The sequence below is a fragment of the Myxocyprinus asiaticus genome, chromosome 43 (assembly GCF_019703515.2).
Source record: "Myxocyprinus asiaticus isolate MX2 ecotype Aquarium Trade chromosome 43, UBuf_Myxa_2, whole genome shotgun sequence".
NCBI lineage: Eukaryota > Metazoa > Chordata > Actinopteri > Cypriniformes > Catostomidae > Myxocyprinus > Myxocyprinus asiaticus.
This window is the reverse complement of record NC_059386.1, coordinates 34,834,074-34,848,334: the sequence shown is the minus strand read 5'-3', so window position 1 is coordinate 34,848,334 and position 14,261 is coordinate 34,834,074. Positions and strand designations below refer to the sequence as shown.

The following is a 14,261-nucleotide window of genomic DNA, read 5'->3' as shown; positions in this document are numbered from 1 at the left end:
TAGAGGGGCCGCTCAGACCAAATGTGTTCATGCACTTAAAAAGCTATATGCAGTGCAATAAATCGATAAGAATTAAAGTGTCCAGAGATACGTTTTAAAAAGTTTACGTTCTTGTTAACCCGTCACCGCATCTAAACAAAAATTGCGCTCGTGCACAAGACATGCCGCAACGGCCGAAGACGTGTGTCTAGCGCGTAGTTACATAGAAAAACAATTCAGAAACAGCGTAGACAAATGCGAAAATGCATTTGTGAACGGCCCTTTATTGCACACCGTTGTCATTCAGACCACTGCTGAAGCGAACATTTACGAGTGTGTGGTCACGTAGTACATGTTACTTTTCTCAGCGCAGGCAGAGATGGACCAGATTGACCGATCACAGTCGTTTGTGATTACAAGATAGAACATTTTATTACATAATTTTGAATGAGAATGCACAGATCAGAATCAGCTTTATTGCCAAGTATGCTTACATATACAAGGAATTTGTCTTGGTGACAGGAGCTTCCTGTGTACAACAATACAAAAACAGCAGCAAGACATAGATGATAATAAAAAATAATTACACACACATACATACATACATACACATGGGTTGTGCAAATCTAATACAATCTGTTATGTTCAGTGCAAATGTTTTTTTTTTTTTTCTCTCTCAGAGGAATGAAATGGCAGAAGAGGTTGGATGTGTTGGATAAATATAAGAAAGACTAAACTGTGTATTGCACATAGTTATTGCTCAATGGGGCAATTTAACTGTTCATGAGATGGATAGCCTGAGGGAAAAAACTGTTCCTGTGCCTGACGGTTCTGGTGCTCAGAGCTCTGAAGCGTCGGCCAGAAGGCAACAGTTCAAAAAGGTGGTGGTGGGGGGGGGGGCCAATAATCCTCTCAGCAGTCTGAACTGTCCTTTTGTAGTCTTCTAATGTCTGATTTCGTAGCTGAACCAAACCAGACAGTTATTGAAGTAAAGAGGACAGACTCAATGACTGCTGAGTAAAACCGTATCAGCAGCACCTGTGGCAGGTTGAATTTACTGAAGGAAGTACAACATCTGCTGGGACTTTTTCACAATGGAGTCAATGTGTGTCTCCCACTTCAGATCCTGTGAGATGGTAGTACCCAGGAACCTGAATGACTCCACTGCTGCCACAGTGCTGTTTAGAATGGTGAGGGGGGTCAGTGTTGGGGTGTTTCTCTTAAAGTCCACATTGATCTCCACCATTTTGAGCGTGTTCAGCTCAAGGTTGTTTTGACTGCACCAGACAGCCAGCTGTTCACCCTCCCTTCTGTATGCAGACTCATTGTCATCTCGGATGAGGCCAATGACAGTGGTGTCCTCTGCAAACTTTAGGAGCTTGACAGAGGGGTACTTGGCGCTGCAGTCATTGGTGTAGAGGGAGAAGAGTAGTGGGGAGAGCACACATCCCTGGGGGGCACCAGTGCTGATTGTACAGGTGCTAGAAGTGAGTTTCCCCTGTCTCACAAGCTGCTGCCTGTCTGTCAGAAAGCTGGTAATCCACTGACAGATAGACATGGGAACAGAGAGTTGGTGTAATTTATTCTGGAGTATAGCTGGGATGATGGTGTTGAAAGCTGAACTGAAGTCCACAAAAAGGTCCTTGCATATGTCCCTGGTCTGTCCAGATGTTGCAGGATATGATGCAATCCTATGTTGACTGCATCATCCACAGACCTGTTTGCTCTAAGCAAATTGAAGGGGATCTAGAAAGGGTCCAGTGATGTTCTTCAGGTGGGCCAACACCAGTCTCTCAAATGATTTCATGACCACAGACGTCAGGGCGACAGGTCTGTAGTCATTAAGTCCTGTGATTTTTGGTTTCTTTGGGACAGGAATAATGATTGAGCGTTTGAACAGCATGGGACTTCACACTGCTCCAGTGATCTATTGAAGATCAATGTGAAGATGGGGGATAGCTGGTTAGCACAGGATCGAAGACACGCTGGTGAGACCCATTCTGGGCCTGAAGCCTTCCTCGTCTTTTGTTTCCGAAAGACGCGGCTCGCATCATCTTCACAGATCTTAAGTGCAGGTTGAGTAGCAGGAGGGGGGAGGAGGGGGGTTGCAGGAGGTGTTGGTGTTTATGTGAAGTGAAGGTCAGAGTGGGTGTGGGGTGTGAGATTGGGCCTTTCAGATCTGCAGTAGAACACATTCAGGTCGTCAGCCAGTTGTTGGTTCCCTACAGGGTTGGGGGTAGGAGTCCTGTAATTCGTAAGTTATTTCATGCCTCTCCACACTGATGCAGGGTCGTTAGCTGAAAACTTGTTTTTCGGCTTCTCAGAGTATCTTCTTTTTGCCACTCTGATTTCCATGTTTGGTGTGTTCCTGGCCTGATTGTACAAGACTTTATCCCCACCCCTGTAAGCATCCTCTTTGGCCTGACAAAGCTGCCTGAGCTCTGCTGTAAACCACGGTTTGTCATTGTTGAACTTTAAATAAGTCCTAGTAGGAATGCACATATCCTCACAGAAACTGATAAATGATGTAACAGTATCTGTGAGCTCGTCCAGGTCTGTGGCTGCAGCCTCAATAACACTCCAATCCGTGCAGTCGAAGCAGGCTTGTAGTTCCCGCTCTGCTTCATTGGTCCATCTCTTTACAGTCCTTACTACTGGCTTGGTTGATTTTAATTTCTGCCTGTAGGTTGGAAGAAGATGAACCAGACAGTGATCAGAGACTCCCAAATCTGCTCTAGGAACAGAGCAATATGCATCCTTTATTGCTGTGTAGCAATGATCCAGTATGTTCCCGTCTCTGGTGGGGCATGTAATGTGCTGTTTGTATTTGGGAAGTTCACATGTGAGATTTGCTTTGTTAAAATCCCCAAGAATAATAATAACTGAGTCTGGGTATTGTTGTTCCGTGTCTGTGATTTTGATCAGCCAGCTGTTGCAGCGCTGTGTTCAAACACGCGTTTGGCGCGATATACACACTCGCCAGAATAAACAAGGAAAACTCCCGTGGCGAGTAGAAAGGCTTACAATTAATAAAGAGCACATCCAAATGAGGACAGCACATCCTCTTTAACGTTGTTACATCTGTACACCAACTTTCATTGATATAAAAGCATGTTCCACCGCCTCTCGTTTTCCCCGTTAACTCTGCGATGCGATCCACTCTGAACAGCTGAAAGCCCGGCAGATGTAATGTGCTGTCCGCAATGGCTTAACTCAACCAGGTTTCTGTGAAGCACAAGGCAGCAGAGGTTGAAAAGTCCTTGTTTGTGCGGGTGAGGAGATGTAGTTCATCCGTTTTGTTAGGAAGAGAGCGGAGATTCGCTAAGTGAATACTTGGCAGCGCTGTTCGAAATCCGTGCCGACGGAGTTTGACCAGCGCACCGGCTCGTCACCCTCGCCTGCGTCTCTTGAACAGCAAAGCTGCGCCTCCAACTAAAATGTCTAGCAAAATGTCTGAATATTCGAAAACCGGGAAAAGATTGTCTGGTACATGCTGTCGAATGTTCAGCAGTTCATCTCTGTTAAAACTGACTGGAAAAAGATTACTAAACACAGGACAAACAAACAAAAACAACAAAAGAACTGAGGAGCTCCACACCGAGGCAGCCATCCGCAGCGCCATCATGATGATCATAATACACAGATGTGTAACTCCAGTACTAGTCTTTGAAATTAATAGATTTAAATGAGCATATGTTTTCATGTACAGATGTCCCCACCTAGTAAGACAAAAAAATAAAAAAATGTCTCAATTTAAAGGTGCTGTAAGCGATTTTTTTTTTTAGCCATTCTAGAATTTCCACAAGCTGTCAAACTGAGCTGTTGGATTAGCCACGCCCCCTTTTTCCAAAACCCGCACTCCAAAGATAACAAATGAGCTTTAATGAGACTGACATCGTGCATAAATGGTTGTCAAAAACAACAGCAGCAAAACAGCGCCCTCAACTGATGACTATTATGAGCAACATGTCATAAAAATGGCATTAAGCCTCAATAATTTGCTGCAACTACAATACTATGAGATGCAGAAAGCATCATTGACCGCGCCCCGCAGATACATTTTTGTTTGCTGTTTACAGAGTCTAGAGCTGTCACAGAGACCAGTGAGATATCTCAGGACACTTATTTCATTGATATCTTTCAGAGTAGTAAAAAATAGTGCACACCTTTCCATGAAAACATCGCTTACAGCACCTTTAAATGTGGACCAAAAAGCTATAATGTAACAAATGATGAAAAGCTAACGAAAACATACAATTTGTTTAATAATATTTTCACAATGTACAAAGTTAGAAGGTCCCCTCTATAATTAACAGCATAAGCTGAGAGATAATTTCTTTCATTTGTTAGCTAAATGGACGTTATAATTAAAATAATATATCCAAATGAATCAGAATCAAATACGGAAATGAGAGCTTGTGAATTGGAATCTATATCAATACCCAGCCCTAATCTGTTGTTTATTCTTTACAGTGTATCCCTGCCCACTGGTGAGCGTGCGTTTCCGTGAGTCAGTATTTAAAGAGACGGGACACACCATCATGAATCTGCTCACTGTACGTGTTCACACTTCATATGAAATTTGACACATTATGAAACCACCATGAGTTCACACCAGATACTAATTCACCCTTTCATATGGGTTGTTGTCTAATTTAAATTTTAAGTTTGTCATGGTTTCATTGAAGATTTCTGGATTTTGGTTTCAGTGGAAGTAGGATTTAGAAATATTATGGTCTTAATTAAAAAATGTAAGACAATAGTAGGGAAGGAATTACCACATTATTAGTAGATACAACTGTTCTTTTAGAAAGGAAGGTGGTTTGGTTAATCTGTTTTCCTGCCTGTCTCAGCAGACATCTTGTGTACAGCTCAGGACAGTTGAGGAAAGAGATTAGAGAGTGCTCAAGACTCAAGCCTGAGATCTCGCAGAGTTTACTTCTGCTCTGAGTCTGTCTTCTTTGGTCTCCATTTCAGTTCATTTTATGCTTTTAAGTACTTTTGCTTTCATGGCCACTTTCCTTTTCACAGACGTGCAAATGTGTTGGAGCTATCTGTTGCAGATAAGGTTAAATTCTTAACTAAATTGTCTCATAACAGGTGATTCTCCTTTGCAAATCCATTTTAGTCTAAAGCTAAACTTGAACATGTTTTGCTTTTAAATCACATATCCTTTGTAATCACCTTTATTCTTGTGTTGTGCTGATTTTGTCACAGGACCTGAGGAACTACCAGTACAGTTTACCAGTGGTGGACAGTCTGAGAGTACACATGGAGATGGGCAACAGCTATATTGACATTCCCAAGTCCAGGTTTAATGAGGTCAGAGTTATACTGGAATAGTGCAGCAGTCAGGCTCCCTTCTTTAAAGACATTTTCCTTTCAATAATATCCTGCAATTAATTTTTTTTGTTTTGTAGATAAAATTGTCTTTAGGTAATTTTTAAGTGTGCTGTGTGTTTTGGGGTTTATAAATGTAACATTAAAGTAAAAAAAAAAAAAAATCTCTCAATGACTTCACTGGTAGAGTGTTTGGCGTAAACGTATCGAACTTATGTTTACTTACACCAGTCAGCCACATCATTAAAACCACCTGCCTAATATTGAGTAGGTCCCCCTCGTGCTGCCAAAACAGCACCAACCCTCTGAGATGCTATTCTTCTCACCACAGTTGTACAGAGCAGTTATGTGAGTTACCGTAGACTTAATCAATTTGAACCAGTCTGGCCATTCTCTGTTGACCTCTCTCATCAACAAGACGTTTCCATCCACAGAACTGCCGCTCACTGGATGTTTTTTGTTTTTGGCACCATTTGGAGTAAATTCTAGAGACTGTTGTGTGTGAAATTCCCAGGACATCAGCAGTTACAGAAATACTCAAACCAGCCCGTCTGGCACCAACAATCATGGCATGGTCCAAATCTCTGAGATCACATTGTTTCCCCATTCTGATGGTTGTTGTGAACATTAACTGAAACTTCTGACCCGTATCTGCATGATTTTATACACTGCACTGCTGCCACACTATTGGCTGATTAGATAATCGCATGGATGATTGTTGTTTTTTTTTGGGGGGGGACCTACACAATATTAGGCAAGTGGTTTTAATGTTGTGGCTGATCGGTGTATGTCATATTGTACTATTAACATACTTTTGTTCCAGGTTTGATACAATTTAAACTCAATCAACAGCATCTGTAGCATAATATTGATTACCACAAAAAAAAAAATTATGACTCGTCCCTCATTTAAAAAAAAAAAAAAAAATACCAGCTACTGTGATGCACTTACAATAAAAGTGAATAGAGCCAGTCCATAAATGTTAAAATACACACTGTTTTAAAAGTATAGCTAAAATTATATCACACTAAAATCATGTTAAGATGTTTACATCTTGTGGCTAAGTATTTTAACATTTATGGACTGGCTCCATTCATTTCCATAGTCATTCATTTCTTTTTTCAATGATTTTTGCTGCTTTTTTTTACCTCTTGCGCCCCCGCGTCAACATGCGTGGATGTCTTGTTTTGGCTTCACTATATGCAACGTATAATTTAATTTCATTTAAACTGACTTATCTCAGTTCAGGACACTCTGGGCTGTCAGTAAAGGGTTAAACCTTTTGATGCATGGAGTCATGTGACAAAATAACATGGCGCTGATCACAGCGGAGTTTGTCTTTGGGAGAAACGGCAACAAAACTACATTTGGTAAGAAACCTGATTAAGCTTTTACTTTCAAACCTGTTTGAGTCAAAAGATTAGAGTCTCTAGTTTCATTCGATATGCCATTTAAAAAAATCAGAGCAATGTATCGTGAAACGCCACACTGCTAAACACAGTGTACACTATAGTGGACAATAGTGCTAGTTTTTTATTTGGGAATCCTATATTTACTGTGCATTTTCACATTGAGAGAAAAAAAAAAAATTTTACTTTCAGAGGCTTTAGATGGGGTTAGGATGAAAATAAGGTGCATTTCGAACTGTTCTGAGACCAGTGCAGATAGACACCACACTGGAGGTTAAGTCATTCACTAAATAGGGAGCAAGGGAGCATCCTATAACTTTCCTATGAAGCCTGGTGCATTCAATCTAAACTTCATATCAGAAGTTCATTTTCAGGCTGCAGATGATGTTTGGATCACTCAACATGTTTGACAGACATGTGACAATGATAATCAGTACATAGATTCAGAATTTATAATGTATCATTTTATTTTAACATGGCCATTAATTATGCTAATTTCTGATTAGTAAAATGCTTCAGCACTGGCTATCACTTGTTTGTTTGAAAGTGCAAAGAAAGAATATTGAGATTTTGTTGCCAAAGTAGAAAAAAAAACATTGTAACCATAAGTCATATTAAGTCAAATAATTTTTATTTGTATATATATATATTTATTTTTATTTTTTTTTTTTTTTTTTTTTTTTAATAATTTGTGCTTGTCTCAGTACACATTGTTCCAAAGCAGCTCTACAGAAAAACTACTGTGGTGTCTGTAACATCGCAAAAACATGAATAACCAACACTCAAAAAAAACTTTCTGAAAACTGACTTTCAAGCTTGGCATTATTTAAAGTGTCACAACTTAGTCTCACTGTTCACATATGAGGACATGCATTTTTAGGAAAACTATTTGCTCTAGCATTTTTTTTTTTCTAATGGTAAATAACATTGTGCCACAAAGGCTGTTGATTGAGATGAACTATTATTGAACCTGGAATAGTCCTTTAATTCTGATCTGGTCTATCTTGAGCTTTATCCATTGATATTGCATATTACTTCCATATACTAATGTATTGCTCCATAATCTCAGTCTACATTTATCTTTTTAATTTTATGTACAGCTATTACACTATTCTTTTGCTGCTTGTCAAGCACTGGTGTTTTCTTGGGAAATACAAATCTAGTCGACTGTTGTTTTGTTGTCTGTCTGTTGCAGATGTTGAAGGTGGTGAACTCCTCCAACGAGCACGTGATCAGTTTCGGTGCCTGTTTCAGTACCGAGGCAGATTCTCATCTGGTTTGCATGCAGAATGAGGACGGAAGCTACCAGACACAAGCCAACAGTATTCCAGGAAAGACCAGGAGAGGTTTGTCATCTAGATCCAAATACATTTCCGATGGAGAGTCACAAATGTCATTATAATTTAGAACTGAGAGTCTGAACTTTGTCTGGGAAACTGTTCTCATTTGTTGTACGTGTGATACATCAGTGGATGTGTGTTTGGCCTGACCCCATGTTTCTCTTACAGTGACTGGAGCAAGTTTTGTGGTGTTTAATGGTGCTTTGAAAGCTTCATCAGGATTTATTGCCAAATCAAGCATCGTGGAGGGTAATGCTTTCATTCAAGTTTTCTCAGGTTCTCTTAGGGAGCGTTTGAAACTGTTGTATCATCATGTTTTCTCCATCTAGATGGGTTAATGGTGCAGATTCCTCCCGAGACCATGGAGGGCTTGCGGCAGGCTCTCCGAGACCAGACCGACTTCAAGATCCCTTGTGGAAAGGTGGATTCTGAAGAGACACGGGAAAATGTGAATGTACGCTGGGTCGACTGGACAGCACCCGTCAACACTGGGTACTAAAGATTGATCATTTATGATCTTAACAGACGCTTTCTCATGGAAGTGCTACACATTCAAACTGTGCTGAATTATAAATGCACAGCATGATAAAGCACTATTGCTTTGTATAGCTGTTCTGCTGCAAGTCACCTTGAAGATCGTTGCTGCATTTAATGTGTGGCAGTGTTTAAAATTCATTACTTCAACTTTGTCTTTGCTGATATTTCTAAATGATCGATTATATTAATTATGCTTATCCACGCTTTTTGTTTTAGGAAAGAATTCATGTTTAGGTTATCCTGTTTTCCGTAAAATGGAAAATAAATAAAATGCATAGCATAGTTGAAAATAGGGTTTGGAACTGAGATGTTGTTCAGAACTGGAAGAATATAAATGTAAAAAAAAAAAATATATAAAAATACTGGAACTAAACAACTTGTGTGACGTTCAGTTCCATAATTATTTCATTTTTTTTACATTTATATTCTTCCGCAGATGTAGACAGAATGGCGTATTAAAATGCTGACAGTGGCCACATTTACACGCACCCTAATAATGCAATTATAATCTGATTAAAGCAATACTGTGATTTACTGTATTTCATGTAAACGGAATACTGTGATTGTTTTATTGCGATAATGCCAATAATCAGAGTAATGGTAAATGCAGTAAGTGCGGAGTAACCCTTTAAGCTGCCCGCGGGTCCGTGAAGAAAAAAAATACTTGACAAAATATTAATAACTACAGTCTTGACCAACACAAAACGGGTATCATTTGAAAGCTTAGAAGCTCTACTTTACAAAAATCAAATCAGAAGTGTTCCATTTTGATAATATATTAAAACAAATTGTACTGTACATATTATTGCAATCAGTCAAAACATCAAACTGATCAAATAGCCATGTGTCATATATTGCTGGAAAGCTCTCAAAGAGTAGAATGCAACCAGCCTATTTGTTTTACTCACAGACAAAAATATAGCGAGTAACAGCTAAGTATATGTCTTTGACAATTATGTTGGTTTTGCTTATATACCGCGTTTTTGCTTATAATTTCACGAAATATAAACAGAACATAAAATATAACATATCATTACTTAGAAGAGGTGATTATCTTTCAAACGAGCATTCCACACACAAGATAACCGGATGCATAGATCATTAGGTAATCCACATGAAGCACAATGTTACATATGGCCACCAGAAGATGGCGCCAAATGCATGACACAGACTCGACGATGACTCAAATGACACAGAATGAAACTCATTCTGTGAAATCTCATTACTAAAATCATGTTTCCATGCTATGCAAACCTTTAGTCATTGTTGTGTTTGCATGTGTAATTAGTTCTTATGTACAATTATTATGTTTTATTTGTTTGGAGAGGCTTTTGGACATTTGGAGACGTTTTTTGGACACTATGATAAATTATTTTTGTAATGCCATAGCTTTTGATTGCTTTGTTGTATCAACACAATTTTCCTCAGATACAGTTGAGATGATTGGGAACAACACACACACTACTAGTCAAAAGTTTTGAAACACTTGACTGAAATGTTTCTCATGATCTTAAAAATCTTTTGATCTGAAGGCGTATGCTTAAATTTTTGAAATTAGTTTAGTAGACAAAAATATAATTGTGCCACCATATGAATTTATTTCATTATAAATCTAAAATGTAATAAAAAAAATAAAAAAAAAGTTTTGAAATTGATGACTTGGACCAAATAATAAAGAAAAGCAGCCAATAAGTGCCCAACATAGATGGGAACTCCTTCAATACTGTTTAAAAAGAATCCCAGGGTGATACCTCAAGAAGTTGGTTGAGAAAATGTCAAGAGTACATGTCTGCAAATTCTAGGCAAAGGGTGACTACTTTGAAGATGCTCAAATATAACACAGTTTTGATTTATTTTGGATTTTGTTTAGTCACAACATAATTCCCATAGTTCCATTTGTTATTTCATAGTTTTGATGACTTTACTATTATTCTAAAATGTGAAAAAAAAATTATAATAAAGAATGAGTAAGTGTGTGTGTGTGTGTGTGTGTGTGTGTGTAAACATTAAAATATCAAATTTCTCAGCGAATAATCAGAGTAATGGCAAGTAGCGTGTAAATGGGATTGAAGAGGTTTGCCCAAATCATGTAAACATCTTAATCTGATTATTCCTTGTATGTGTACATGTAAACGTCTGTTGTGCATGGCAAAATAAATTGTTTTATCTTAGTTGAGTATTTGTAGTCTAAATCTGTGATGTGATAAAAAATAAATAAAAAGCAATGTGTCAAAATAATACCAGGATAATAAATACAACACACTGGTTGCAAACAAACAGCATGACCAATATAGTCCAGTTTTCAAATGAATGACTCCTATGAGCCAGTTCGTTTTAATTAATTGACCTAAAAGACTCACGAATCAGTCCCGAACTCATGTTGTTGGTTTTAATCCTTCTAATGACTTAAGCCCAAAGTATACTTTGTGTACAGTCGAACGCTCAGCCTTTCATAGTACACTTCATTTGACTGTGCGTGCAAACACAGGCGGTTTATTTCTCTTGGTTTATTTCTCTTAGACCCATAAAGATGTTTTCATATTCTTTCAGACTGGAGTTATACAAATGCAGGTATCTCCTGATCTCCTCACACACGCGCCCTTGACGTGCACGTCCACTGTTGTTGTTCCAACTTTGTCTACCTTTGTTTAGTGGCTATCTTCTTCAGAAACGGCTCAAATGTGAGTGTTGCCAAATTGTGGACCCAGTAATTAGTGCAGATAATTCAGGTACATGCGCATGTTGTGTGTTTGAAGTACGGGCAGTTAGAAAAATCGGGCTGTGCGTGTTTAACGCTCAAGCACTCTGCTGATGACATCCTGTACGAGCATCCGCATCTGACCACAGTATACTTTGGGCTAAACTCGCTGTCTGAATCGGTCAGAGCAACTAGTTATTACTTTTGTCTTGTGCAATTAAAAAAACTCCTGTCAAAATAGTCACAAATAAGAAAAAGGAAACATTTGACTACAAGCATCTTTTGCTGATGTTGTGTTTGTTTACACACGTTTGCAGCATCACCAGTCCAGTAGATGGCAGATCTCTAGAGGGCGTATCCAGTGTAAAGATCCAGCAGGATTCTGAGTTTGAGATGGATGGCAGAATCATCAGGTGTACTGAGGTGTGTCCCCTATGCTGCTCGTATCATAAGACACAGTGAGGGATGCGCAGATTGTTCTTCAGTGTCAGTGTTCATATCCTGTCTCTCTCTCATCAGGTCTTCTATCTGCTGAAGTCCTCAAACATCTCTCTGTCTGCTGTCCTCACGTCATCAGCTCAATTCCAGAGAGAGATCGCCACTGCCAGCTGTGCAGCTCTCTGTCCACACCTCTCTGTGCTCATGGCCAATGGAATCAACTCTCTTGCGCTCCGAGTCTCCACCGACTCGGATATGGTAGTTATTTTTGGCCAATAAAAATCATTCCACAAATTATACTGTAGAGTTGGGGAAACTAAATTGAAACTACATTGTAGTGTGCAGTCTGTTTATCCAGCCAGTCTGAATCAGACATTACAACATTGGCTCAACCTATGATGTGCGTTCGGGGCATGGCTACCTTTTTTCCAAGACAAAAGGTGCGTTCTAATCGACCGTTCAGTTCAAAGGGCACTCCAAAGGCATAGGAAATAAGGGAACATCGCCACATTACAGGAAGTGGAGACCCACCAGTCATTGCGAACCATCAGAGCACTACACGACGTCTGGATGAAATAAATTCCAAAATAAAATAAACAAAAGGAGTTTGAGATTCGTTTTTATTCTGCTTAATTCACCTCAGGTAATTTATATCACATTTACATGCATTTACAGAAGTATATTCGAGCGTAATTTGAAACTCAACCAATGCGACTCAAGTGTTGTCTGTGTTTGATGACATTGCAGAGTTCTCCAAATTAACTAATTTTGTCAAGTGAAGTGAACTTCAACAGGGATCCTGTGTTCAGGGTATAGGGAGCAGTGAACACTGCGTAGGGACCCTGCGATTTGGAACGCGCCTCATGTCATTTTTAATTTGAAAATTGATTGCAATTTGGTTTGGTGTCACTAGTGGCCTTTAAACTATATTCAAGCAACTTACTTTAAAAAGTAGTTAAGTACATTACAAGTCACTAAAAAAGTAAACTACTAATTACTATAGTAACTATTAGTTTTTTTTTTTTTAAGGGGGCAGCATGTAATTACTTGTATAACTATCAAAGTATATTTATTTATTTATTTATTTTTTAAACAAGGATCTTGATGAACATTAGGCATTAAACATGAACACATGAATTTATGGTAAATACAGGTGCATCTCAATAAATTAGAATGTCGTGGAAAAGTTCATTTATTTCAGTAATTCAACTCAAATTGTGAAACTCGTGTATTAAATAAATTCAATGCACACAGACTGAAGTAGTTTAAGTCTTTGGTTCTTTTAATTGTGATGATTTTGGCTCACATTTAACAAAAACCCACCAATTCACTATCTCAAAAAATTAGAATATGGTGACATGCCAATCAGCTAATCAACTCAAAACACCTGCAAAGGTTTCCTGAGCCTTCAAAATGGTCTCTCAGTTTGGTTCACTAGGCTACACAATCATGGGGAAGACTGCTGATCTGACAGTTGTCCAGAAGACAATCATTGACACCCTTCACAAGGAGGGTAAGCCACAAACATTCATTGCCAAAGAAGCTGGCTGTTCACAGAGTGCTGTATCCAAGCATGTTAACAGAAAGTTGAGTGGAAGGAAAAAGTGTGGAAGAAAAAGATGCACAACCAACCGAGAGAACCGCAGCCTTATGATTGTCAAGCAAAATCGATTCAAGAATTTGGGTGAACTTCACAAGGAATGGCCTGAGGCTGGGGTCAAGGCATCAAGAGCCACCACACACAGACGTGTCAAGGAATTTGGCTACAGTTGTCGTATTCCTCTTGTTAAGCCACTCCTGATTCACAGACAACGTCAGAGGCGTCTTACCTGGGCTAAGGAGAAGAAGAACTGGACTGTTGCCCAGTGGTCCAAAGTCCTCTTTTCAGATGAGAGCAAGTTTTGTATTTCATTTAGAAACCAAGGTCCTAGAGTCTGGAGGAAGGGTGGAGAAGCTCATAGCCCAAGTTGCTTGAAGTCCAGTGTTAAGTTTCCACAGTCTGTGATGATTTGGGGTGCAATGTCATCTGCTGGTGTTGGTCCATTGTGTTTTTTGAAAACCAAAGTCACTGCACCCGTTTACCAAGAAATTTTGGAGCACTTCATGCTTCCTTCTGCTGACCAGCTTTTTAAAGATGCCGATTTCATTTTCCAGCAGGATTTGGCACCTGCCCACACTGCCAAAAGCACCAAAAGTTGGTTAAATGACCATGGTGTTGGTGTGCTTGACTGGCCAGCAAACTCACCAGACCTGAACCCCATAGAGAATCTATGGGGTATTGTCAAGAGGAAAATGAGAAACAAGAGACCAAAAAATGCAGATGAGCTGAAGGCCACTGTCAAAGAAACCTGGGCTTCCATACCACCTCAGCAGTGCCACAAACTGATCACCTCCATGCCACGCCGAATTGAGGCAGTAATTAAAGCAAAAGGAGCCCCTACCAAGTATTGAGTACATATACAGTAAATGTACATACTTTCCAGAAGGCCAACAATTCACTAAAAATGTTTTTTTTATTGG

General features: G+C 39.3%; 1 protein-coding gene across 2 annotated transcripts in view; it reads left to right on the top strand.

Annotated features, from left to right (window-relative positions):
- Nucleotides 1–14,261, top strand: part of zfyve16 (zinc finger, FYVE domain containing 16) — a 42,927-nt gene that overhangs the window by 24,510 nt on the left and 4,156 nt on the right. For both annotated transcript variants that reach the window (XM_051685097.1, XM_051685096.1), the window contains exons 11-17: nucleotides 4,453–4,535; nucleotides 5,197–5,301; nucleotides 7,924–8,074; nucleotides 8,237–8,317; nucleotides 8,398–8,560; nucleotides 11,621–11,726; nucleotides 11,823–11,999. In XM_051685097.1, coding sequence (XP_051541057.1) covers nucleotides 4,453–4,535; nucleotides 5,197–5,301; nucleotides 7,924–8,074; nucleotides 8,237–8,317; nucleotides 8,398–8,560; nucleotides 11,621–11,726; nucleotides 11,823–11,999 — 866 coding nt within the window. The remainder of the gene's footprint in view (nucleotides 1–4,452; nucleotides 4,536–5,196; nucleotides 5,302–7,923; nucleotides 8,075–8,236; nucleotides 8,318–8,397; nucleotides 8,561–11,620; nucleotides 11,727–11,822; nucleotides 12,000–14,261) is intronic.